Source organism: Desarmillaria tabescens, assembly GCF_030435595.1.
Source record: "Desarmillaria tabescens strain CCBAS 213 chromosome Unknown EV420scaffold_3, whole genome shotgun sequence".
In the NCBI taxonomy this organism is placed as follows: Eukaryota; Fungi; Basidiomycota; class Agaricomycetes; order Agaricales; family Physalacriaceae; genus Desarmillaria; species Desarmillaria tabescens.
The window spans coordinates 815,632-838,224 of record NW_026848302.1 but is presented as its reverse complement, the minus strand read 5'-3'; the positions used below and the strand labels follow the sequence as shown (position 1 = coordinate 838,224).

Here is a 22,593-nt window from a genome sequence, read left to right as displayed (position 1 = left end):
CTAAACAGCATTGAGCAGTGTGATTTCGATATAAGCCCTCAAGTTTCGGTACTGTTTTTCTAATGAATTACTGTGCATAAGGTCAAACCTTTTTAATATTAAACGACGACATTAAGCAACCACGAATCCTACTTCCGAAAACCGGAGTGAGATTAAACCTTTCGACCTCATAACGTGTATCTATATCCACTCCATTTATCGCCTTTCTCCATTTTCGCATCAGCGAGGGTGGAAAATCGACCATTTTTCTCGTTCCCAACCATGGTAAGCTCGCCAATTATTTCGTCCCTCTCGCCCCTGTCTCGTTTCTTATTCTCTCTGTTTAAGAAAAATACGCAGACACTCGACGATATTATCCCAAGGCCAATGTACATGAGGACCATACCTGGGAGATCTCAGTTGACTGTCGCGTTGAAAGAAAAAAATTCATTACGCACCATGTCCTGTGAGAGGTCACGCCGAGTTTAGCCACTCATAAACAATTTGAGAAAGTATTTACCAAGTGTATACCATGGCTTATCACTGGCACGGTACTATAGAAGTCGATCGAAGGAGGAGTGAGTAACCTGTTATGACTGGCGGTACAACTGGTACATACCACGTTTGAACTAACGGCGCCGTTGAGATTTCCACTGATAGCAAGTTAAGTTCCGTTGACATCCGCTTATATGAAAGACGTACAAGCTGATCAGCATACCCAGAGTGACGCCTCGCTTATAGGTCCCCTCGATGTTATTAGAGAACCAGGCGCTGTCCTCACAAGTTCGGAAAATGAATGCTATTAAAGGACAAAGGACTCACACTGTGTTCGCTAGAAAGTAAGAAGAGTTACGTGGGAGAGCAGAACATGATACACTAGCACTTACGAACAACAGGGAAAATCCCACTTTTAGACCGGTATTAGCTATTAACAACGCTGTCCTGAGGGGAGACTGACCAGGTCGCAAGATACGCGGCGAAGTACGACAATGCAGCATTTCGCGATGCAATGAGAATGATGTATCCGGCGGCGCCTATTCAGCTATTGAGCAACAAGTTTGCTATAAAATGAAAAGGGGAATACCAAGGGAAAGGAATACGCTTCGGCGAATTCGATGAGTCGGACGAAATCTAGAATCACGGATCACACTCACATATTAAGATAACCACGTCGGCCCCATCTGTCACCGAAAAAGCCAACGATGCATGTTACGATGCAAGCAAACACATAAACAGGGACAGTCAGAAGATTAGCCCGTGTAGCAGTATAACCTAAAAAATCAGAGAAACAAAATGAATGTTCTATGCAGAACGACCAGCGATTATTCTTACCCAGCTAGACACGAGCAGCCTGTAAGCTCAAAAAATACATCTAACGGACACAGCATGCTTACCTCATTGATAATAGAGGGTAAAAACAACGAGAACGCGTACAATGGCATAGCACTGCCGGCGAAAGTCGTCACTATGATAGCCTGGTTGAGCCGACGCACGATTGTTTAGGACCCTGACTTACTTCCGATCCAAGTCTTCCAATCAAGTAAACTCTGCTTTATGTATTTCATCTTAAATTTCTCGCCGGCCGCACTGAACTGGCTGTCTGCTTGTAATCTCCGAACAACTACGGTCCGCTCTGCTTCGGAGAGAAATTTGGCCGTGTCAGGAAAGTCTTGGATGATCCAATATGAGGCGAGTGCTGCAACGACCGTGAGGAGACCTTCGAGGATGCTGATAAAATTGATATAGCTGAGTTCGCGAGTACAGAACAAGGCAGGCTTACAAGATCCAAGCCCAAGCGGGTTTTCCGCCGACTCCATCCATGTTTGATATGGCAGCCTAATAGTGGAGTGAATAGTTATTTGGAAAGGAGATCTCACTGCCTCTTACCGCTAGTAAGCCTCCAAATGCTCCAGACACTGTAGCGGCGGAGAAGAACATGGCCGCCCGCAGTCCAAACTCGGTTCGCTTATACCAGCTTAAAGGAACCTGTAAAGGTCTGTTGAAACGACAGGAAAGTACTCACCATGACAGATAGAAATTGACGCCTGGGTATAGGCAGGCTTCAAACATTCCCAACATCCATCGCATACCTATTTCCAAGTCATGTAAGAACAGCGGAGTTGAAATGAGTGAACATATTATGTTACCCAAAAGGCCACCGTAGTTGTGCACTAAGCCTTGAACAGTCTGATTCTTTGAGCACTGGAATTGCCGTATTAGAAAGGGCGCACCATCATTATACCCCAAAGCAGCATGAGAGATGACAACCAGAGAGATGGGCGCAGGCGTTTTAGAAACACATTTGAGGGGACCTTGTATAGTTCGTTAGTACATAATGGCGTTGAGAGGGTTACGCGATCTGTTAGTACCTCAAACAACGAATAGCTGAAAAAGAATGAGGAACCTTCAGTCACACATACGAAACGCAATACCTGAAGAAAAAGACCGTCAATGCAAGCAGATATTGGCTGTCCGTAATATGCAAGTCGGCTTCCAGATGATAGAGCTAAGATGAGCGAGAGGTCACGTCGATACGCTGGTCCAGAATAGTGTGCACAGACCTTGGCGCTATACGATGCAGTGAGTACGACAACTGAAGGAAAACATGCGGTTGAACGTACTTTCCGATGCTCGTACGATCCAAAAAACTTAGCAAATACAAAAACGACAACCAAGGTACCAGAGCAATGTCAATCTTCCGCAAGAGCTTTCTTTCATCTACGCCGCTGATATCGACATGACAATTGTACAAGTTACCGTCATCGGAGGATCTGGATGCCTTGGAGGAAATTGAGGACCCAACGGTATCCATGGGGGAGGGCATGACTGTCGAACTTGAGGTCGAGGAAGCCTTTTAAGCACTAAGCTTGGAATGATTTTGTTCAGATCCAGGATTAGTGGTACCGGGTCCGAATATCAGTAGAATATGCATGAATGACAGTCAGAAATCGTCTCATGTTAAGCGGCGCTACAACTGACAGTTGCGCAATTACTTGATATGGGTAGCCGCTCCGACATTGTCGAAGTTAGAACGATACTCTGAATAGATGTAGATCTAGCGACGCGGCGATTGTGATCTATCTATACTCTTTGTGAGTAATATCAATCGGGATATCATTATTTGAAACATTTATAGTGCCGTACTCACCATTCAATCAGCCAACTGTTTCGTGGAAGTTACATACACAGGAGCACGAGCCTGAAATTCATAAGAAAAGTAATCAATTCGTAGGCATCTTCAAACATGTTGTCCTAAGTCCATCTCCGCTCCACTGTGCAACTTCGACAAGGAGGTCTCTCTTCTTATCCGCTCCAGTGGCAGACCGTAGCTCGTAAAGTGTAGCTGGAACGCAATGCTTAGAACTAATTAGTATCAAATTATTGATTTACGTACACAGATTGAAGAGAAATGGTTCAGCAACCACAACACTTGATGGAGACGTCTTCAATGCCTTTTCCAGCACATCGATACCCTGCGACACGCGTTAATCATGACAGAGATAAAATGCTAATATGTACCTCTTTAAGTTTTCCTCGTCCCAGAAGTGTTACCGCCAAATTATTCACCACCTTTGGCGTAATGAAATCAATGCCCGCAAAGGTCACTGGAAGTAGGAAATGCACTGACGGCATAATTCTCGGCGTCCCTTTCTAAAATCCTCCTCAAGGTCTGGCTGGCTCGTTCCCATTGACCATGCGCTGAAGCCAACAAAGCTGCATTCAAGTCTTTCGCCGAGGCGTCCACAGACGGATCCACGGCAACGATAGAGAAATGTTTTGTGGCCATATCGATTTGTCCCGCTTGTAAATAAATTCTAGCAATAGTAGAACGCAGCGCAGGCGATGCTGATGCTTTTTGATTACACAATGGTTCCAGCAGCCTTGTCGCTGCACCAAAATCCTACATAGTCTAATTGAGAAGATAAATGTAGCAGGAGATAGACACAAACATTCATTTCCATCAGCTGAGAAGCCATAATCAACGCCAATCTTGCTCCACGTTCTTTCCACATCGCGACGGACGTCGGGTCGTTCTTCGATGTACGTGATTTGAGCCGGCATTTGCCCAGGAGTGAACTCAATAGATCAAGATACCCTATATGATCGCCCGCCCAGTATTTAAGACGCGCATGCATGACTTCCAGCTCGAATGGAAGAATCCGCTCAAAGACCCACTCCCGCGCTGAAGGTGGCGCAATGCCGTTCAAGACAGAAAATAGATTGGTACATTCCGCTGATGTTTGGTTGAAGAGGCGGAGACGAGCAAGACACGCCAAGCGTAGATACCAAAGCTAGAGAGACGCGATGTTTAGAACAAGATAGCGCATACAACACAAGCGACCTACCCCCAAAATTGAGGTTAAGTCTTCTGGGTCTGCAGTAACGAGTCTATCGCGAGCCATTCTCGCAAGCGCCCTCCAGCTGTTCGTCATCTATGCAGAGTGAAATTCAACCTCGCGCAATATCTCCGAAGTTGTAGACTTACGACGAGGGTATGGAAATTGGTGTGCTGCCACTCGCCAGTTGAATCTCGAAAGGGACGCTTATCAGGTGGATAAATATATTTGGTGAGAAGAGTAGTCAAAGGATCAGTCTAGTACGGGTAGTGTATGTTAACCGTTTGAAAAGCCACCACGTCAATATGTATGAAAGAGGGCGGCGCACATTCGGGATAGGTAAGAACATCGTGGGTAGCACAAGTCCCGGTAGATACAAGTCCGGTGCTTCCTCTTCATCTGGGTCGATGTCTACTTGTGCGGGTGGGGGTGGTGGCACATCCTTGTTAATGTTCAACAAGGGAGAAGCTAGTGAAGCTGCAAGGGGAATTTCTTCGGCAGGTGTTATACTTTGCCGCGAGGCAGAAAGTTGCGGCGACCCATCATTGTCGGAGCTCTTCTCGTCGTCGTCGTCGATGAGGAAAGGGTCCGGAACGTCAGGGTGGTTGTACACTGACGTGAATAGAGCAGACGATGATCCAGCTTCGTCGGCGATTTGGTTCTCACCTGATTGCTTCTCGGCAGTCTCGACATTATCCTGTTTCCTTTCCTTCTGCTCATCATACTCATCAACTATAGCATCAACAGGAACCTCCTCAATCAGCGGTACTGCTGGCACATCATGCTGCCCCATGCTCTCACCTGCAGTCGTCAGCGACTGAACTACATCATTCGACATGCCTGACGACGACGAACTTGTAGTGTCGTAGGAATGGTGACTGGCCCGGCCGATAGTCCCAGTGTTCAGACGCCCGAGCGAATCGCTGCTGCCGTACACCTTTGCGTTAGGATAAGTGAAGGAATGAAGAGAATCGGCGTCGGGGAGGGTGGAAGTAGAGGGAAGAGTGACAATATTTGGCTTTGGGGGCGTTGACATACTGGGACTCGGGCCGATTACGTGAGACGAAGAACCCCAGCGCCGTACCCGCTGGACTCCCCTCTTCATCTTCTGTGCCATGTTCTTTAATGGCGAACGGCGGGGGCTCCGGGCGCCAGGTTCTGTACTGCGAGAGGTAGGCAGCATGATGTGACTTGAAAATAATATTGCGGCTGTTTCTTGGGCGTCTTCAAAACTGCTTTTTTATATTTTTCGGGGTCACTCGGGACTCTAAGAACAATGGATCTAATCAAAATCAGACCGAGAATAATGGTCAGTAGGTCGGTAGTGATAGGATGATTGTGGAGCCCGCAGGTGTAGATTTCGCCTGGATTTCTCCAGGTCGCATCATCAATTCATCGATGGTGCGGTGCAGGGGCCTCTGAAGGGCCTCGACAGGCCGAGCAGGTCCCGGGTTGTTATTCAAGTCTTACCCTGATACTGCACTGCGTTTATATGGTCTCCCGGGTGTCCGTTGCTTCTGCTATTGCCACAGCGGGAAGTGCGGTTGTGATGCCATCTGAAATAATTATGATGGTCCCTAGTGTATATTCCATATGAAGAGCGCGACAATGAATGAACATGATATGATCTCTGATGTGAATACAGAATGACTGGATGACTAATATACTTACGAACTCTTTCAATGCTCTACTTGTTCTGAAAATTATGCAGTGTAGCGGTCCCAAGCTCCGCTAGGGCCACTACATCCCAGCCTGACGATTTAAAATGTAGTGACTGAGGTCTTGCCAGCCTGATTTACATCATGATTAGTACAAAGATATCAAAAGCAAAAGACCAGTAACATACCTCCTCCAACGCGACACATAACCTTCTTCGTCGTGTCAGAAGTACCCTTCCCAAGCCTCGTCAACGTCGTCAGCCGGCATGTTACAACTTTCTTGCTGAGTGCGTTGGAGAACGAATACTGGGCTTTGATCTCCTCTCCGTCCTTTGGAATCTTCTTCAAAGGAGGATCCACTCTCTCCACAAGCAATCCATGCGGTATCGAATTAACAATTATCCCCACCTCAACATCAAGTGGGTCTTTCGGGTTTCCGGGCACATATTCATGGATGGGATTGTCCATGCCTGGCGTATATGCCCCAGCACGCGAGCCAGAGCGCGAAGGAGCACGGCTTGACCCATCTCGGAAGCTTGAGGGTGGAAGTTTACTCTGCAACGACGGCCGCGGAGTTCGCGATGTCGCCGTGCCGTGGTAGATTGGAATATTCATCACTCGGGAGCGCAGGGCAGATTCTGGCGTCTGTGCACGAGCAGCGGCCGCCCGGAACGTTCCCGTCGGACTGTCGCGGCCATAACTTGAAAGCGACGTCGATGGTCGCGTTGGCGATGATAGATGTACGGTAGGAAGCGGAATCATAGAGCGGCTCGGTGGCCTAGGGGGGGTGGGCAGAATTGGTCGAGGAACTCAGCTCGGTTGAAGAATATGAAGGAGACATTGCTCTGTGCATCAACGTAGCATTGCTGTCGCCGTGATCCCAAGCACCATCTGATCCCAAGCTCCGCAGTTTATGAGACGGCGCTGGTATGTGGCTTGGCGTCCTTGGTCGTGGTCGTGGTGTTGGTGGTGCCGGACCGGGCGTGAATGCGCGTGAGGGAGTCTGCGCTCGCGAAGGAGGTCGGAAAGTTGGCATTGGAGGATGATTGGATGACTGTGACTGTGAGGTTGACACAGAAGATGTCAAGGGAGACCATGGACGTGACGATGCCATCGAGGCCCGCGATACACTGCGTTTGCTAGGAGTAGGAATTGGAGGTAAATCGTTATATATACCCATCGCAGAAGGTGTGCGTTTGGTCGGTGTTCCTTTCACGGTCAACGTCCGCTCTTCAGCAGTGACTTTCGTCGAACTATTCCACGGCGCTTTGCCCGCAGCCTTTCGTCCGATAGTATCTGCTTTGTTGGAGTTCCGAGGAGAAGAATCTGGTGTCAAGCTTTGACTGTACTTATGTCCCGGACGATCCGGTGTGATGGGAGTAGGAGGCTGGCCACCTCGCACTGAAGAGAAAAGGTTCGCCCTCTGTTGTCGTGAAGCTTGACTGGGCACTGGTTCCGAGGAGGGAGTCCGAGCTCCGTTTCGCCTGAGGGGTGTGACTGGAGTGACTGGAGCAGGCGGCTGCGACTGACGCGACGAGCGTGTGATCTTACGAGCAAACTTCCTGAAAGGAGATATAGAGCGTGATAATGTACTTGTTGCACTGGGCGCTCTTGATGAGCGAGAACCACTGGGCGGTGTCATTAAATAGCCATTTTGCGACGATGATGGTGTCCCAGAGTGGCTAGAACCGCCCTCACTGAGAGCGTCCCCGGACAAAAGAAGTTTTCGCACGGCCTCCATCTCAGCATCGGTTCGAGTTATTCTTTCACGAAGATTACGCCAGCGTTGGGCAGAATCTGAGTGTCTCCGCAAAGTTTCTCCGTTCTTCGTAACTCGGTCTCTTACACCTTTGTCGATGATGGAAAGGACCTTAGATGTAGCAGGCATGTAGTGTCTATGAAATTAGCATCAATTGATGGTATGTGAACAGAGGGGAGAACACGCACTTCTTCTTCGCTTCAAATGAATCAAGAAGCGAATTGAAGACTTCAAGGCTGGGAGGTGAGCTGTCTTTCCCATTGGAGGAAGATGGTGGTAATTGAAAGTATGAAACCAGATCATCTCTTCTATAGACTTTCCAGATGAAGTCCTGTAGACGGAAACAGTCAGAATTGCCACAGCGGGGATGACACGTTGTTTGATGAATACCTGACACCGATTAACAGCCTTTTCAAGACTGGACATCATACCATCCGCCTGGTCCGTAACTGTTCTGAAGACTGTTAGCCATTTGTCTTCCTTGAGTTCCTCCCGCAGCGTATCGCTTTCATCTTGGACATTTTCCCAATCTGCGAGCAGCGTGGCATGCTTCCGAATCATCATGGTGGTTTCACTGGCTTCCCCATCCTCTGAAAGCGTCGGAGTGGAAGAAACCTGAAGAAGTGGTCCCATAGCATCTGCGATGAACTTCATTTCCTTGGAGACAGCTTCTAACTTTTCGTCAAGAGCCATGAGAGACTGGTCGATAGTGTTGGTGGTCTTCGTTGCATCGCTTGATTCTTGACTTTTGTGTCGAAGTTCCTGAATGGCTATCGTCCGCTCAAGTCAGAACGGCATTCAAAGACAATGTTCACGTCGGCCACGTACAAAATATTCGCGCCTGGATATCGGCGATGGTAAGGGATGTCGCCGTCATTTGGGAGGATACAACGAGGGCGGGCAGTACGGCGGACCTAGATGGGAATAAGAACTTCATGGTGGAAGGTAAAGATGACACGGCGCACGGATCCTCGTCCTCACTCCTCCGCTTTCCCTCCTTCTTTGCAGAACTTTGACCGGGCGTTATAGTGGCGTTATCTGCAAGATACGCATATAAGTCGGAGACAGTACAGATCGCGTGGCATGCAAATCACCTTCATCCGTTCTGTCCTGGGATATATTGGTCGAGTATTCAGAGAGACTGGATGTTGAGGCGGCGGTATTTGGTGCATATACAGTATTAGAGCATGAAGGCAACGTAGACATAGATATTCTTGAAGAGGATGAACTGAGAGGAGACATATCGTAGGATTAAAGAGAGAAATGGCTCGCGGTACGAGAAGAAGTGAAAAGGTGGTTAAGGTTGATACGAGAATCCGCCGAAGTCGAGGCCACTATCCACAAAGTCGTCACAAAGGGTATAAGACTCGTTGAGGGAGGTATGACACGACGCCGGCGGATGTCTACTCGCCGTAGAGGTCGATGAGGAAAGGTGGCTGATGTCAGATTTCCCACGGTTGCAGTACAATGCATGTCCATCAAGTGACATTGTCCAACTTGACTTCAAGTGACAGATACTTCTACGTCCAAAGATCCAACTTCATTCTTCTCATCAAGAAAGATATCATACCAATAATTTACGAGGAATGAATACAAGTAAAGATAATTGAAGCGTGATTACGTTTATTAAGACCCAGATGCCCTCATGTTGTCGATGCTCTCCTTGAATCCGCGGGCAAACGCCTTGAAAGGCATGAGGAACCAGCCCAGTGCACTTGGAGCTTCTTTGTCCTCAGGTCTATAGTTCGCCCTCCGAGGCCGATTTAATCGTGGGGTGTCATCGTCCGCAGCTTCTTCCAAAGGGCGCTTAACGCCTCGCATTTCACTACTACCATCAGACGGTGCTACCAACGTGGATTCAGACGTAGCAGAAGGAGGCGGTAGAGGGCTACGAAGTAGCATGTCAGTGGAAGTCATACGAGTGGCAGGAGAAGGAAACCTACGTGGTACACGTTGTTTGGTGCGTTATCCAGTTCGTTGGATCGTAATCTCCCTCGAGCTGTATCGTAGATTCGCAAAACTTACAATCGACGTGTCGAGGCCCGCAATCCTTTACCTGGGGGTCATTGACAAGGCGAATTCTGTCTGCAGCCGTTGCCACACGAGTGCTGGGCCTGATAGAAACTGTCAGAGGAGCGTATAGGGTTTCTAAGAACCAGCGTACGAAGTATCAGAACAGATTAGCTGATGCTTGTTCCAGACAAACAGAGAATAGGTCTGGCTACTGCACCGGATCCACTTCTGACATCGCTTGCATAATGTCTCGTTCTCCTTAACTATTTGAGCGCGCAAATCCGATTCGAGTAACGCTTTCCTCTCTTCCTCAGTTTTAGGTTTTCTGTACTTTGATCTTGCACTGGGCGAAGCAGGCTGCCCAGTTTCCTCGTTCCTATATAAAGGATAAGAAGCCAGAAATAGAGATAGTCCCGGAAACATACAACATCGATGATGGCACCTGCTGATCACACTTTTCTCGGTGCTTCTCCCAAGGACGAACGGTGAACGGTCTCTTAGTCCCCAAGTTCACTACTTTCCCGCACCTTGTACACTTGACATGGTGCGAGTCGTCTTCGATGAACTGACATTCCGGTTGATTCTTGAAATATTCAGTACGCTCTGCTTCATTTCTGCGAACCCGGCTTAGGCTGATGAAGGATTCGGCGACGGAAGCATTGTCGTCCTCGTCAGATTCTTCTTCTTCTCGTTCCACAGGTTGTCTGCGTGTAAATGTCAGACACGATAGGTATCATCGTTTCAAAACTCGGCGTACTTGATAGAAGAGCGCGGCTTAGCAGATCGTCCGACAGACGAAGGAGGTTTCCTATTCGTCGACGGCGAGGCTTCATCGTTCGTAACACGGTTCAAAGATCCAACAGGGGATTGCCGAGCGTGAGAGGAACTAGGTGGCTTGAAAGTATCGTCGCGGCTCTGCTTCGGGGAAGGCACTCTGCGGATAGATTAGACCCTGTTTAGTTCAACACGGCGAAACAAACTTGAACTCGGATTTCTTCGTCGCAATGCTGCTTGGTGGCTATAAAGGATGAGAACAAACCGTTACTAGGCAGCCATCGCATCGCACCTTCATCGAGGACACCGGCTTCTTCCCTTTATTTACACGGGAACTAGCGTTCGATTGCGTTTCCAGAGGCATCTCGTTGTCAGATTCAGAGAAAAGTCTAGCATTTTGCGTCAATCCAATGCAATGCGCGATAACGTTAATCATACTCGGAGTGTCCTTGTCCGCCTCGCTTCTTCTGGACCGCCATGAGATTCGAAAGTTAAAGAAAATCGAAGGATAAACACCTTTTGCCTGTCGAGATACGTATACTTGATGATTCTTCTGGTAAAAGTGTCAAAAAAGGTGCGAATGATGAATGCAAGGGGGGTCCTACTTGCTCGGAGATGGGCTTTCCATGTGTACGCGATGATTGTGGGAGTATCCTTTGTTGATCCCTGTTTCCCATTATCTCTTAAAAAATGGAGCTTCCCGGTCCGATCTTCCGAATAACCCTATGACGGCTCTCCCACCATTGTCTGCTGCATACATCCTCTCATTCCAGTTTTCTTCTTGGTATCCTCGATTTTCTTCGAAAACCATCAAATCTACGATCATAAGGCGACTCCCTCCAGACTTTGTAGAATATCTTGACTCGGACGGTGTCATAGTTCCAGAGGGGTCAGAAAATCTGTCCGTGGATATGTATTCTAAGCCATGCGTCTCGTTTTAAACTTTATTTTCATAGTGAAAGTACCACTGTCGTAGAAGATGAATCGGACGACGAGGCCGGAGAACCAGAAAAACGGTACTCATTTCCCGACTTGGACGCAGAGATCAGACAATGCATCGCAGAATACGGCGCTGTATTCCCAAAGCTGAACTTTTCGTCTCCCAAGGTGCATTTATCATTATTATATACTCAACTACCATTAATCTCGTCAGGACGCATCTTGGATACTTCCAGCAGGGTCGCCCTTGAAATGCACGTCACCATCAGATATTTATCTTCTGCTTAAATCCTCAGACTCTACGAACCATGATCTAAGCAAAGATCACGTCTTTGAGGGCTGCGAGAGACATCCAGAGTCTTACGGCCTAGAACTTGTCCTCAGAAAATGGTATTCCATCGACCGAAGTCGGGAATGCAGATGTTTTGTTCGCAAAAACAGTCTTATAGGTTCATTTCGCGTTGATTTTCGGCTTCCAACGTGATTAATGCAGGTCGCTAGGCATCTCGCAGCGTGACTTAAACTATTACGACTTCTGGAATGACTCAACGACCCAGAAAAAGATCACAAAGGTCATCAAGGAATTCTGGGAGACAGAAGTCCAGCCGAAATGGGATCTTTGTGAGGACTGTACGTCTTGCTGCAGCTCTTGCTTATAAAGACTAAAGTTACATTCCAGACGTCTTCGATTTCCTTCTCACCCGAGACCTTTCGCGCGGACATATAATTGACTTCAGCCCCTACGCAGTACGTACAGACCCCCTTCTTTTCTCTTACGAAGAATTATGGGATGTGTATACATCTGGGGGGCACCCGGTATTGCGTGTTATCGACTCACGCGCACATCCGGCCGCGAATACGAATGCACCCATCCATCAACACAACATGATACCGTTTGAGGCATTCAGCCTGAGCAGCGGAAGGGACATCGACGAATTCTCCCAAGTATGGCAGGAGGAGCTCAACAAAAGTATGCAAGACCAGGAATAGTTCTCATGACATCTTACTGTCCAATATATAATGAACCATAACATAGACAATTCATTGACATACATCATGAGTATCACATAATGGCCGAAGGGCACCACCTCACCCATTGCCTCACGAGAGCACCACCACTTAGAAAGTGGAAGGACGGGAAGCAACGAAGGTCGAGCGAACCTTGGAGACACGGTGAGGAAGAGGGAATTTCAACCCAGGCGTCAACAATTGCCTGATGTAAGGGCGGCGGACGTCCTCAGTCTTCTCAATCTCGACGACACGGAGGATCTACATCCTATATCAGAAACCAGGAAACGACTTGCAATAAGCAGTTGACATACGTGGATCGAGCGGAAACGAGCACGGTGCCTAGCGGCCATGTCCTGGTACATGCTCTTGACAGCATCAGCACGGCTGAGGTCGCGGTACTCCTTGTACATGTTGTGGGTACCAGAGCGCGAATCGTATCGGAGCCAGATGCCAAAGTTCTTGACCTTCAAAGGCTTCTTTTCATGGATCTAGAAAGGAAAAAAAAGGCCATAAAAGACCATCAGCAATCCCATTCCGCCTGCCTCTTGAGGGCTGCAAGGGATGACTACACACAACGTTGACGCCGATGATTTCACCATTGGCTTTTTTGACCTTCTTCAATTGTCTAGAGGGGAGGGGTTACTTCATCTGAGTCTGTGAATGGGGGAAAACCAGCTCACCTGAGGAAGTACCAGAAGCGCGACTTGGCGACAACCTCATTGGGAGCGAAGATGCGCATACGATAAATTTTGGGGGTAGGCTCAGCCTCCGTTGGGAGGTGGCGACCGACGACTTGATACTCTTGGAGGCCCATTCTGTGAGACGAACGTTAGTGCCAACGAAGGTACATCCAGAGTTCCTGGATGCAATCCAGCCTTTCCACTGGGAATCTAGCGCTCGTTCTCACAGGGATAGTCTGTCATACATCCAAAAAGCATGGACAACAGATATGGAGACGTACTGGAAGGATGTCGGTGTCTTGAAGCTGGATGCACAGAAAATTTGTTGACGGGCGACGGGTCCACAGATATTTGTCTTTGTTGTGCAGGAGTCACTGCATCGCTCCTGCCTCTTTTGGTATTGAACGCATTCAGCTCCTGTCGATTTGAGTTCTTTCGCACCCGACTGCATTACGTTTCTTCGTTCCGATTGCCGGTCTAGTTATTGATCAAATTTTAATGTACATGAGCTGAAGAGACTGGACTTTACTCTGCGTTACGTGCATTCGACTTTGTCCTTCGGATTTTCTGTTTGACTATTCGTTGACTATTTACTGCGCGTCTATTGTATATAACAACAGAACACCAGCGACCATCTCATCACCGGTGATTGAGTAGGGTATCCAACTAACCCTTATTGCGCCCGTCGACGTAAATTCTCATGTCCGAAATTATCGAACCGAATACATTGCGTCCACTGGCAAGTACATACAAATCGTCACCGAAATTATTCATTAGTAACTAGGAGTTCTGTAAAGCAAACCATACCTGAACTTGTCGCAGGAAATTTAATACAATCTATGTATAATCACGACGACGAAAAAATGAGCGACTGGAAGTATACAAGAGAACATGAAGCAAAAATCATGATCACGATGAGGTCCTAACTAGATAAAACAGATAACAATCTGGACCTGCGGCTGGGGGCAGTAGTACTTTGCACAGATATATCGGAAGCGCAGACTGGGGCTGTAGTAGGGCGACCCGAGGCCGTCGATCGAGCAGGAGCTGGTGCTGTGTGATGAACTGGCCCCCTAGAACGACCAGGAGTAGTAGGGCCGGCCGTAACGGCAGCAGGAGGGCGAGTAGGGCCGGCAACGGTAGAAGGGGTTAGGCCAACAGAAGCGGATTAGGCGGGAGCAGTAGAAGAGTCGCATACAACGGGGACAGTTGGTATCTCGGGGTGACCAGTGATACGAAGCATGAGGTGGTCTCCTGGATGCTTCGTACCGTCTTCCATACAATCTGAGCACAAATCAAAACCAGCACCATCAGGATGACACCGAATGCTGGGTACATCAGACAAATGAAGATGAAAAGGAAATGAATGAACGCACTCTTGACATCGATACCTGGGTCCTCGAATAGGTGACATGCCACATCCGTCGCAGAATTGTTCTGGAGATAGCTGTAAGTTGGGATTAGGGGGGAGTAACGTAGCTTAATGGACGAACGGTGGTGGTAGGTGTTCAGTGCAGGCGAAGCAATGCAAATGAACCTGTGCCACACGGGGTGGTGGGAAGGCTGGCTTATCCTGCAGCCTTCACAAAAGTCAAAGTCCTTGCAGCTGCAGACAAAGTCAGGCGCGCGTTTGGCAACACATATTTAAGCTACTCACGACTTGCAGACGTACCGCTTGCCACGAATCGGCTTCTGGCTGCACCCATCACAGCGGTAGCCCTCATGTATTGGTACCTGCGAGTTGGACCCAATCCTCAGGAACGAATGCCAACTAGGATGGTCCCGCGGAGGCACGTCACAGCAGTCCGGACAGAGATCATAGTTCGGGCAGCTGAACACGGTTTAGATTTTGGTGTAGTTGAACGAGACATACGTACTTCTGGCATTTGTACCGAATGCCCACCTTGATTGGCTGGTGGCATCCATCACAGCTGACTCCATCAGCATGGAGCGACGCGCCGGCTGAGGTCGAGGCATGGTGAGTGCGGCGTTCTGAGTAGGCAGGAGGTGCATCAACAGAGAGGGAAGACATAATGGCGCGTAAATACACCAATCGGGGTATGGGGAAGGGAGAGAAGATAAGAGTTGACGTTTGCAGGTGGCTCCAGTGGAGTTCAACCCGCAAATATTTGCACGGCACTGCTTTCGACGGGTGTTGCCGATCACTCTCACGCCTACATTTAAATTGGATTCTGGAAAATTCGCAACCACAATGATCGACATGCATCCGTTCCGATCTCATAGGAGGCTGTTGCTATGGGATCTATCTCCGCAAGTTTTAATGCTTGCACCAACACTATTGTGAGGAGTCTCAATGGGCAGCAACTCGTCGCGATCTACGGAGTTAGATACATACGAATCCCGAAGGAATCATGCCCTCATTTGTGTATTCCAAGATTAGGCTTACTTTCTCAAATTACAGACGTGTATTTTTTTACCATGTGGCTTGACTCATTGAGTGGCATGTTCTAGCCAAGCAGAAGGCCTCGTGCCCATAAATCTCAATTTGCCATGATTCTGGAGAGCACTGGTGGGTCGGAACTGGAAAACTGGCATCATGCGCCATATCCTCGGATTCGGGTAGAACCCGGGTACGTAGACTATGTGTCCGTTGCAGCCGTGTGAGCATCAGAACTTGAAAGAAGGTTCCTAGTCATTCTAATGTTAATGTTGAAAAGCGATAGTCCCAAAGCCCTAATTCGGCGAGCCATAGAACTGGAATAGACTGTAGAACATATAATCGAGGATACACATACAGATACTGGCATCTTCCAGCTGCTACCATGGCAGTAAAGCATGAGTTGAGGACACCACTCGCGCTAGGGGCAACAGGTTCTTAGCTGAAGGGATCTTGAAGAACTAAACGCAGTAAACAAGGCTCAGAAACAACGCCAGAAAAATGTGTGATTGGGGGAAATAAAGTACCTTGAGATAGAAACTGGCTGACTCTTGTAATTCTGCCAAATTTTCGTGAATTATTCAAGTCCAGTAGATACTGACTGGAATAAAAGCCTGTCTGGATATCATTGAGCTTTCGAAACAATTTGCTTGATAAATCGGAGTCACTAAATCACGTAGTCATCAAGGAACATATGTAACTTCTTTACAGTACGATGATGACTTACTTATAACTTCAGCAGTTACGGGATTCGTGATATACATTAGCCCAGGCTCGCCTGGAGCTCCTTCATGGGATCGTAGATCAACCCTTGAATGCTGGTGTCAGCCTCGTAAACGCTTTCGACAACGCAATGATTAATGGGGAAAAGTCCGCTAACAGACATCCCTGAAATGCATAGATTCTGCTTACCCAAAAATGATCACGAGCCTCTTGGAGTGTGAACAATCATGACGGCAAAAGGGTGCGCATGTTATTCAAGTTCAATAGGTCAAGGGCATTGCAAGACTCGAATCATCTGGAAGGTCGGTATAGTACGGCAAGGTTGTAACTCGAAAAGGATAGAGGCAGGCCTGATCTGACTGGTCTGCCTGCAACCAGCCGCAGGGATGCAACAAGGCAGGCACGGAATACTAAACCCAGGGTCCACCGCGGTCTGTACTAGGTCATGGAGGTTCGTGATCTCGAGTGGTATTCACAACCGCGATCACGTGTTGAGAACTTCATCTTATTCGCCTGCGAAGTGCTTTCAAATAGCTGTGTGGACGAAAACATTTGTGCACCTCACCTGCACCGTACGGCAGTGGCTAAGACTGATAGTGCGCCTATAATGCTGTAAATTTTGGCGCAGCGATTACCAATAGCCTCATTGAACCGATCTTGTTCTTGGCTTCGGACCGGACTCGAGCGTCAAATGATACATCAGGTCTTCAATGATCGCAGAAGAAGAACCGTCGGTCATCCACCACCTTGTCCATCGTACTTTTATCGATATCTTTCACGGCACCCTCGGGTAGAGACAGTATAGTATCGCTCAGGGAAATTTGTATAAGACGGCTCAAGCTCCCGGGACTCAACTTGGAATGCAGGCGGGGTTCGAACTCACTTGTAATAATAGAGCCAGAAAGCGACGATTCTTGTGGAGAGGACTGAATTAGGAAGAGGGACAGAAACGCTGCGGATGTCGTTTGTCGGAGTATGAAGCACGGAGTTGCTAGGATCCTTCAAGCCGAGCGTTGGGGAACCAGCAGGAGTGCGTGAGAGGACGTCGATAAAGCTCAGTAAGGTACGATGGGATCTGACATTGAGATGGGTAGTAATCCACTACATAGTTGGAAATACCGTGGGGATCCCAGGGAACCCATTGAAAGGAGATTTCTGCTGAATTAAGCCGGCTGTCTTGTCGATGATGATGAGCCGAGCAACACTGCTCCCTACTGGCAGTTGAAGCAGAATCAAAGAGCTAGGGAAGGCATAATTTGAGCCGTGACGACGTAGACTGGTGTTTGTGCTCAGGACGTTGTGCTTAAGGCCTCGAAGACGACATAGCTCGCAGTGGTGTAGGACTGGATGCGCAAATTCACCATTAGTGATCAAGGAAGCCGTGTATATGAACGATAGTACAGACCATGATACTTTGTCCCGGATTTTCTAGTGAAGGAAAGATAGCTTTACTGGGATTTTAGACCTGTTTTCAAGCGCATCAGACAGTCTGACGGGAGTGTCGTCTCAAAATTTAACGGGAGAGGTTAAAGTGAAGAAGGGGGAAATAGTACATAGAAGACCAAGTATACTGTGGTTTGAACCATCGTTGAACTGAGTGGAAGAGACTTTGCGCCCCCGCATAATGTATCGGGAAGTAGTTGACACAATGACGATGGCCCCTAGTTTGTTCAAGGGTTACAATTATAGCCCAGCTCCAACAGAGACGAAGGTGGTCCCGCGATGCTGAATGGTAGAGAAATAAGACTGAAGTTAAAGAAGACGATCAGACTGGGGGGATACAGAGCCCATCACTAGTTTGGATTTTCTTTGGCTTTTGACGACCGTGAAAGCGAACAGACAAGTGGGATGACGGCGATCTCAACTTCATATCAAGCTGGGAGGGAGTGTTCCCCCCTTCGAGGCGACATAACGTCAATACCGCATGGATCGCGACAAAATCTTGACATAGAAGTGTTGTGAAGCAAGTTGAAGTGGTAAGCAGTTACGCCCCGAGTGCTGTAGCGTAACGTCATAGCCCTGATCCATTAGGCTTTTCTGTGCCTGACCGCAGTGCAGCCAAGTTCCCGTTCAAGTCTATAGCATCTACTAGTTGAACTAATCGACCATGAATATCTGTATGTATAATAAAATCTCGGAACACGAGTGCCGATGGAATAAGTTGTATGCACAATGAAAAGGATTTCTTGTAATGTATGTACTTCGGGAGGGAGGGATTATATGCGGTGGAATACACTAAGGGAAAGCTGGGACGGAAAGTGATGAGATGCAAAATGCGGGAGAGCAACATGACAGCGAATTTACAACGAGTAAGAGGCAGAGATAAATTATTGGAGTTAATCTTCATCGTCGCCAAGAGGCGCAGCAGCCACGAAGCATGGGAGTTTCAATTGGGACCAGCTCCAGGATTGATAGTTGAGTTTGTAGTCTTTTGCAATACCATGAGATCGAAGGAGATATTCCTCGATGGTGGCGTCACAGGTGGCCAGGGGCTCGAGATGGGGTTCGGGTCGCACGGACGGAGAAGGAGGAGAGTCCGCGTCCAGGTCTTTAACGCGTTCGCTATCTTCGTCAGAAGTGAGGGAAGGTGTTGGTGAAGGAGTGGGAGACTAGAGAGATAATATTAACAAGTGGGGCGCGAAGTTAGCCACAGAAAAATGCGACCTTCTTTCCCGTAGGCAATTTCTTCCCACCAAGGCCGGGAATGCTCTGCTTGCGAGCTTTCAGGCACCGCCCGCGGTGAGTACGCCAGTGGTGCCCGTCGTATGTGCTCTTTTCAGAGAGCTTGATACGAGAGCCACAGAGCTTGCAGGTGACATAGTACGGTTCTACGATGTAGGCAAGAGGGTCATTCTTGAGTCTTTGTTCTCGAGCCAACTCTGCTGCAGTCCTGGCACTAGACGCCGATCATTGATACCTTTAGTATTACGACTCCGATGAGCAACGGCGAGCATGAACTGACGTGTAATTCGGCAGATTATTGGCATTAATGGCAGGGGGGATGCGAATCCGACTACGAAGAAGGTCAAGTCTGCGGCAGGAATAGAAATGAATTTATACTTACAGAGAAGGTATGGTGGCCATTTCAATGTCTAAGGGAGAGTGCCGAGTAGCTGAACTGGCAAGAGAAGGGTGGGGAACGAGTGGGAGGCACTTCTGATTGGGGAGACGCGAAACGCGTGAAAAAAGGGCTGCGAAAATATTGTTATTACTGTGGGGAACAAGAAACGAGGCGTAAAGTCGCGAAGGGAACGTGTTTGTTGTTGGGCGTGAAGCGGGAAACCTGGAGGCAGACTCCGCAGATGGAGGCAAACCCATTTTATGTCGGCATCTTCCGGGCCAGTCCCGAGCTCCGAGTCCAGGCGTATTATTAGTAAATTCACAACCTCACCGTCGGCAGCGCCAGACAGGCCATTGGTCACACACAGATGTAGAGAAATCACCGCCAGCCGTCGGCACCAATCATGTACACCTTTGGTGACTTCCGTCGAGATTGTCGAAATCTACACTACTCGTTATATACATACGCTAATTATTATCAGTACAACAAAATTCAATCAAGTACCATTCGTATCCATCAGCTCATCCACCTCCGGCTGCCTATTTACTTTTCCGAGATAATTGGTTAGGATCTCCCTACTAAGTCGATCTGCATCCCTAATCATCTGCATCCTATCGATCTTATATTTCGTTGGATCCACCGAGTTGACATATCCAGCGTTTAGACCTTCCAGCGACCACAAATGCTTGTTCCTGCCAGTGGTGTCGTCTTTTGTCTCCCGACTCGTGCTGTTCTCACTCGCTATCGCTTCACGAACAATATCTTGCAAAAGGTGATGCGAAAGGATCCCGGGATAATACCTCCCGCTGATCATGGTGAGCGATATCGTCATTTCGTATCCATCCTTGAGGATGGGTCGAAAGTAGTACCCTTCCGGAGCTTCCGGCAAAAGGTACGGTGAGACAGGGCCGGGCTGCAAATTTGACAGTGGCATTTGGGTGCTCCCAGGTGACATGGGTCCCGAAGAAATACTTTCACTAGTCGCGGGAGCATTTTCTGTCACCCTGTTAGGATCCTCCCAGTCCTTATCAGCAAGCTCATATAGCACACCACTTGCACGGCATTCTTTCGTCTTTTGCCCCCCAGAAATTCCTTCGACCAAAAACAATCTCTCCAGCTTCATAAACAACCCCCTTGCCCCCGCTCCGTACTCCTTGGGCGATCGGCCCTGCCTGTGACATCGCTCCATTTGTGCTTTCCCGGGACCAGCGGGAGGGAGGATGTGCTGGGTACCTTCTGGTGCCAAGACAGCCCGGAGCGGCTTCAGTCGTACAATCTCGTCCACCCAGATACGCTCAGCGCCCCACCACATGCCTTGGAAATTCATCTGTTCGATGGTCTGTCCTATCACTGGAGACGGACCGAGCATCCCTTCGGTCACAGATTGTAGTTCCTGGGTTGAGAGCCCGTCACGGTAACCGGACGAGTTGAGGGTGGAGTAGAAACCTGAGGATGGCGGTGGAGCAGATATTGACGAAGACCCCGCCTGGTGCAATGCTGCAGCATTCTGACTACTTGCAGCCATAATTGCATCAGTGAGGGAGGATTGAAATTGCTGTGGTTGTTTGGCTGGGTCTTGCGGTGTGAACTTGAATTGCCACTCGTCAGTCATATTCCAGAACATGGCCAATGAATCCCCTATCTGGAGTGCGTAGGCGTACGCTGACACGACGAACGGCCAAGAAGGAGGTGGTAAGCTCTGTGGATTGCAGTTTTGTAAGGACTCTTGATCGAAATTGAATGTGTCTGGCGAAAGGGATTGTATAAACGAGATTATATTGCTCGGAGGAAGATAGGCTCGGTATGGGAGAACTTGACTGTCGGGAACAGTATATACGCGCGAGACGGCTAAGAATTTGACCTTGTATGCATACGTCTCTCTCACCTCCCACGGAGGCACGCGCACGGGCTGAACGACGGATTCGGATTGTTCGCTGGGTTCGCCCATTTCCACCGGAGGTAAAGATACCGAGTTCGTCCCGTTCTTCAGCTCCGTAACGATTTTCTGAAGTTTAACCTCCTCGATGATCGCAGGCCAAAGCGTAATGTCGTCTGTACCATCCGGAAATGAGATCGGATTGTCCAGCGCTACCCAGACAACTTCCCCTTCCCTGTACCATCGTTTCAGTCGCATCTTATGGGCGTCATGACAATATATGGCCCGGAGATCTTGATCTCGCTCTACGACCATCGCGATTTTGGTGATGTGGCGAGACTGCTTCAACTTTGCAGTCTTTTGAACTGATGCATGAAACCCGACTTTTCGAAGAGCACTCTGTTTTTGCAGCTGACGTGAACGATGCGGCCCGGGAGCGCGGTGAATAGGAGTGAATATGCCAGCTTTGCTTATGTCGGTAGTGATTTCACGCTGCGGTTTCTTGGTGCAGTATTTGCACCCGCAGTTGGTCGACATGTTGCCCGCAAGCCAAATGGCATGAGGAACAAATTCAGCAATGGAGCGAAAACGGCTTGGGCCGCCTGCACGTCCCATGAACATCGAGCGTCGACGAGAACGACTAGAACGTACCAAAGAGGTATATATCATGTCTTGGTGAGCCTCGAGGTCCTTTGTGGTGATCATACATGCGATAACCTGCCGGCCAGTCGAGCAAAACGTAGGAAGGACCCGCTATATTGTGATTAATGATGCGTGTCTCGCTGACATGTTAGAAAGATTACCAGGCCAATTCATCGCATTCGCCATAGATGCACCCAAAGAAACCCGCCACCGGATTGCAATTGAGTTGTCCAGTTCAATTGGCTGCATGAAATTGACATGTCCATCCCGGTCCACGATTTCTGTTGTATTGAGCGGCCAAAGTTCCTCCTTTCCGTCTGAGTAGTCGATAGTTCTGTAAGTGGGGTTCGCTGGAAGCGTGTGTTTGTCAGAGTACTGACGACGAGCCGACATGGAGAGACAGGTGAAAGCGAGATTAGGAAAACTCAGCTGTTTCTGTGGTAATAGTCCGGCAAACAGCGTGCACCGCATTCGAAAAGATCTCCATCAGAGTTCATCAGACTCGATCTTATTATCTAACACCGACACCAACTCTCTTCAGAAGAATGGAGACCCTCAGTGCGTTGCTCAATACATGCTTAGAAGTCCTTGCACTCATTAGCCAACTGTTACGGTGGCTCCTTACTTGTTAGTACGGTCTGCATTACGTCGTCCGTGGTTTCTCCAGCAGTTTTCTTTCTCGCCCTTCCAGTTCTTATAGGGAGCATACATGCCTTGTGAACTGAGCACCCTTGTAGAAGTTT

General features: G+C 48.5%; 9 protein-coding genes across 9 annotated transcripts; 1 reads left to right on the top strand and 8 right to left on the bottom strand.

Moving 5' to 3' along the window:
- Positions 1-167: 167 nt before the first annotated feature.
- On the bottom strand, positions 168-2,803 carry EV420DRAFT_1636016 (MFS general substrate transporter; the record flags this gene model as incomplete). Its single annotated transcript, XM_060476529.1, has 21 exons — positions 168-385; positions 438-443; positions 500-533; positions 599-632; positions 682-750; positions 802-811; positions 867-886; positions 938-1,013; positions 1,064-1,080; positions 1,134-1,315; positions 1,374-1,444; positions 1,496-1,707; positions 1,760-1,815; positions 1,867-1,954; positions 2,003-2,069; positions 2,127-2,166; positions 2,211-2,291; positions 2,349-2,364; positions 2,412-2,485; positions 2,541-2,547; positions 2,601-2,803. The coding sequence occupies 21 exons, from the start codon at positions 2,801-2,803 to the stop codon at positions 168-170; spliced, it is 1,581 nt and encodes a 526-aa protein (XP_060337573.1).
- Positions 2,804-3,200: 397 nt separating this feature from the next.
- Positions 3,201-5,109, bottom strand: EV420DRAFT_1260264 (uncharacterized protein; the record flags this gene model as incomplete). Its single annotated transcript, XM_060466999.1, has 8 exons — positions 3,201-3,322; positions 3,374-3,452; positions 3,499-3,549; positions 3,608-3,880; positions 3,930-4,271; positions 4,326-4,412; positions 4,466-4,573; positions 4,645-5,109. The coding sequence occupies 8 exons, from the start codon at positions 5,107-5,109 to the stop codon at positions 3,201-3,203; spliced, it is 1,527 nt and encodes a 508-aa protein (XP_060337572.1).
- A 947-nt stretch (positions 5,110-6,056) lies between these two features.
- On the bottom strand, positions 6,057-8,975 carry EV420DRAFT_1636014 (uncharacterized protein; the record flags this gene model as incomplete). The annotated part of the gene is made up of 8 exons (XM_060476528.1): positions 6,057-6,106; positions 6,163-6,752; positions 6,814-7,869; positions 7,922-8,064; positions 8,124-8,503; positions 8,562-8,647; positions 8,699-8,771; positions 8,828-8,975. The coding sequence occupies 8 exons, from the start codon at positions 8,973-8,975 to the stop codon at positions 6,057-6,059; spliced, it is 2,526 nt and encodes an 841-aa protein (XP_060337571.1).
- A 278-nt stretch (positions 8,976-9,253) lies between these two features.
- EV420DRAFT_1506523 (uncharacterized protein) lies at positions 9,254-11,170 on the bottom strand. The gene is made up of 10 exons (XM_060471323.1): positions 11,126-11,170; positions 11,037-11,073; positions 10,959-10,987; positions 10,813-10,909; positions 10,727-10,764; positions 10,504-10,680; positions 10,172-10,450; positions 9,898-10,122; positions 9,677-9,847; positions 9,254-9,621 (listed from the first exon to the last, which is right to left on the bottom strand). The coding sequence occupies exons 1-10, from the start codon at positions 11,146-11,148 to the stop codon at positions 9,360-9,362; spliced, it is 1,338 nt and encodes a 445-aa protein (XP_060337570.1). The 5' UTR covers positions 11,149-11,170; the 3' UTR covers positions 9,254-9,359.
- Positions 11,171-11,235: 65 nt separating this feature from the next.
- On the top strand, positions 11,236-12,508 carry EV420DRAFT_1506519 (D123-domain-containing protein). Its single transcript, XM_060471322.1, has 5 exons — positions 11,236-11,421; positions 11,477-11,627; positions 11,674-11,908; positions 11,961-12,089; positions 12,139-12,508. Exons 1-5 carry the CDS (start codon positions 11,246-11,248, stop codon positions 12,447-12,449), a joined length of 1,002 nt encoding a protein of 333 aa, XP_060337569.1. The 5' UTR covers positions 11,236-11,245; the 3' UTR covers positions 12,450-12,508.
- Positions 12,509-13,285, bottom strand: EV420DRAFT_1506512 (60S ribosomal protein L18A; the record flags this gene model as incomplete). The annotated part of the gene is made up of 4 exons (XM_060471321.1): positions 12,509-12,728; positions 12,782-12,958; positions 13,044-13,095; positions 13,151-13,285. Coding segments are annotated over 4 exons (514 nt in total), but the record flags the coding sequence as incomplete, so codon positions are not given.
- Positions 13,286-14,318: 1,033 nt separating this feature from the next.
- On the bottom strand, positions 14,319-15,182 carry EV420DRAFT_1636010 (uncharacterized protein; the record flags this gene model as incomplete). Its single annotated transcript, XM_060476527.1, has 5 exons — positions 14,319-14,478; positions 14,527-14,587; positions 14,644-14,756; positions 14,808-14,981; positions 15,028-15,182. The coding sequence occupies 5 exons, from the start codon at positions 15,180-15,182 to the stop codon at positions 14,319-14,321; spliced, it is 663 nt and encodes a 220-aa protein (XP_060337567.1).
- Positions 15,183-18,233: 3,051 nt separating this feature from the next.
- On the bottom strand, positions 18,234-19,580 carry EV420DRAFT_1506491 (uncharacterized protein). The gene is made up of 4 exons (XM_060471320.1): positions 19,336-19,580; positions 19,234-19,284; positions 18,936-19,167; positions 18,234-18,880 (listed from the first exon to the last, which is right to left on the bottom strand). The coding sequence occupies exons 1-4, from the start codon at positions 19,353-19,355 to the stop codon at positions 18,608-18,610; spliced, it is 576 nt and encodes a 191-aa protein (XP_060337566.1). The 5' UTR covers positions 19,356-19,580; the 3' UTR covers positions 18,234-18,607.
- A 99-nt stretch (positions 19,581-19,679) lies between these two features.
- On the bottom strand, positions 19,680-22,311 carry EV420DRAFT_1325799 (uncharacterized protein). The gene is made up of 3 exons (XM_060468744.1): positions 22,012-22,311; positions 21,860-21,961; positions 19,680-21,810 (listed from the first exon to the last, which is right to left on the bottom strand). Exons 1-3 carry the CDS (start codon positions 22,241-22,243, stop codon positions 19,829-19,831), a joined length of 2,316 nt encoding a protein of 771 aa, XP_060337565.1. The 5' UTR covers positions 22,244-22,311; the 3' UTR covers positions 19,680-19,828.
- Between the last annotated feature and the right edge of the window lie 282 nt (positions 22,312-22,593).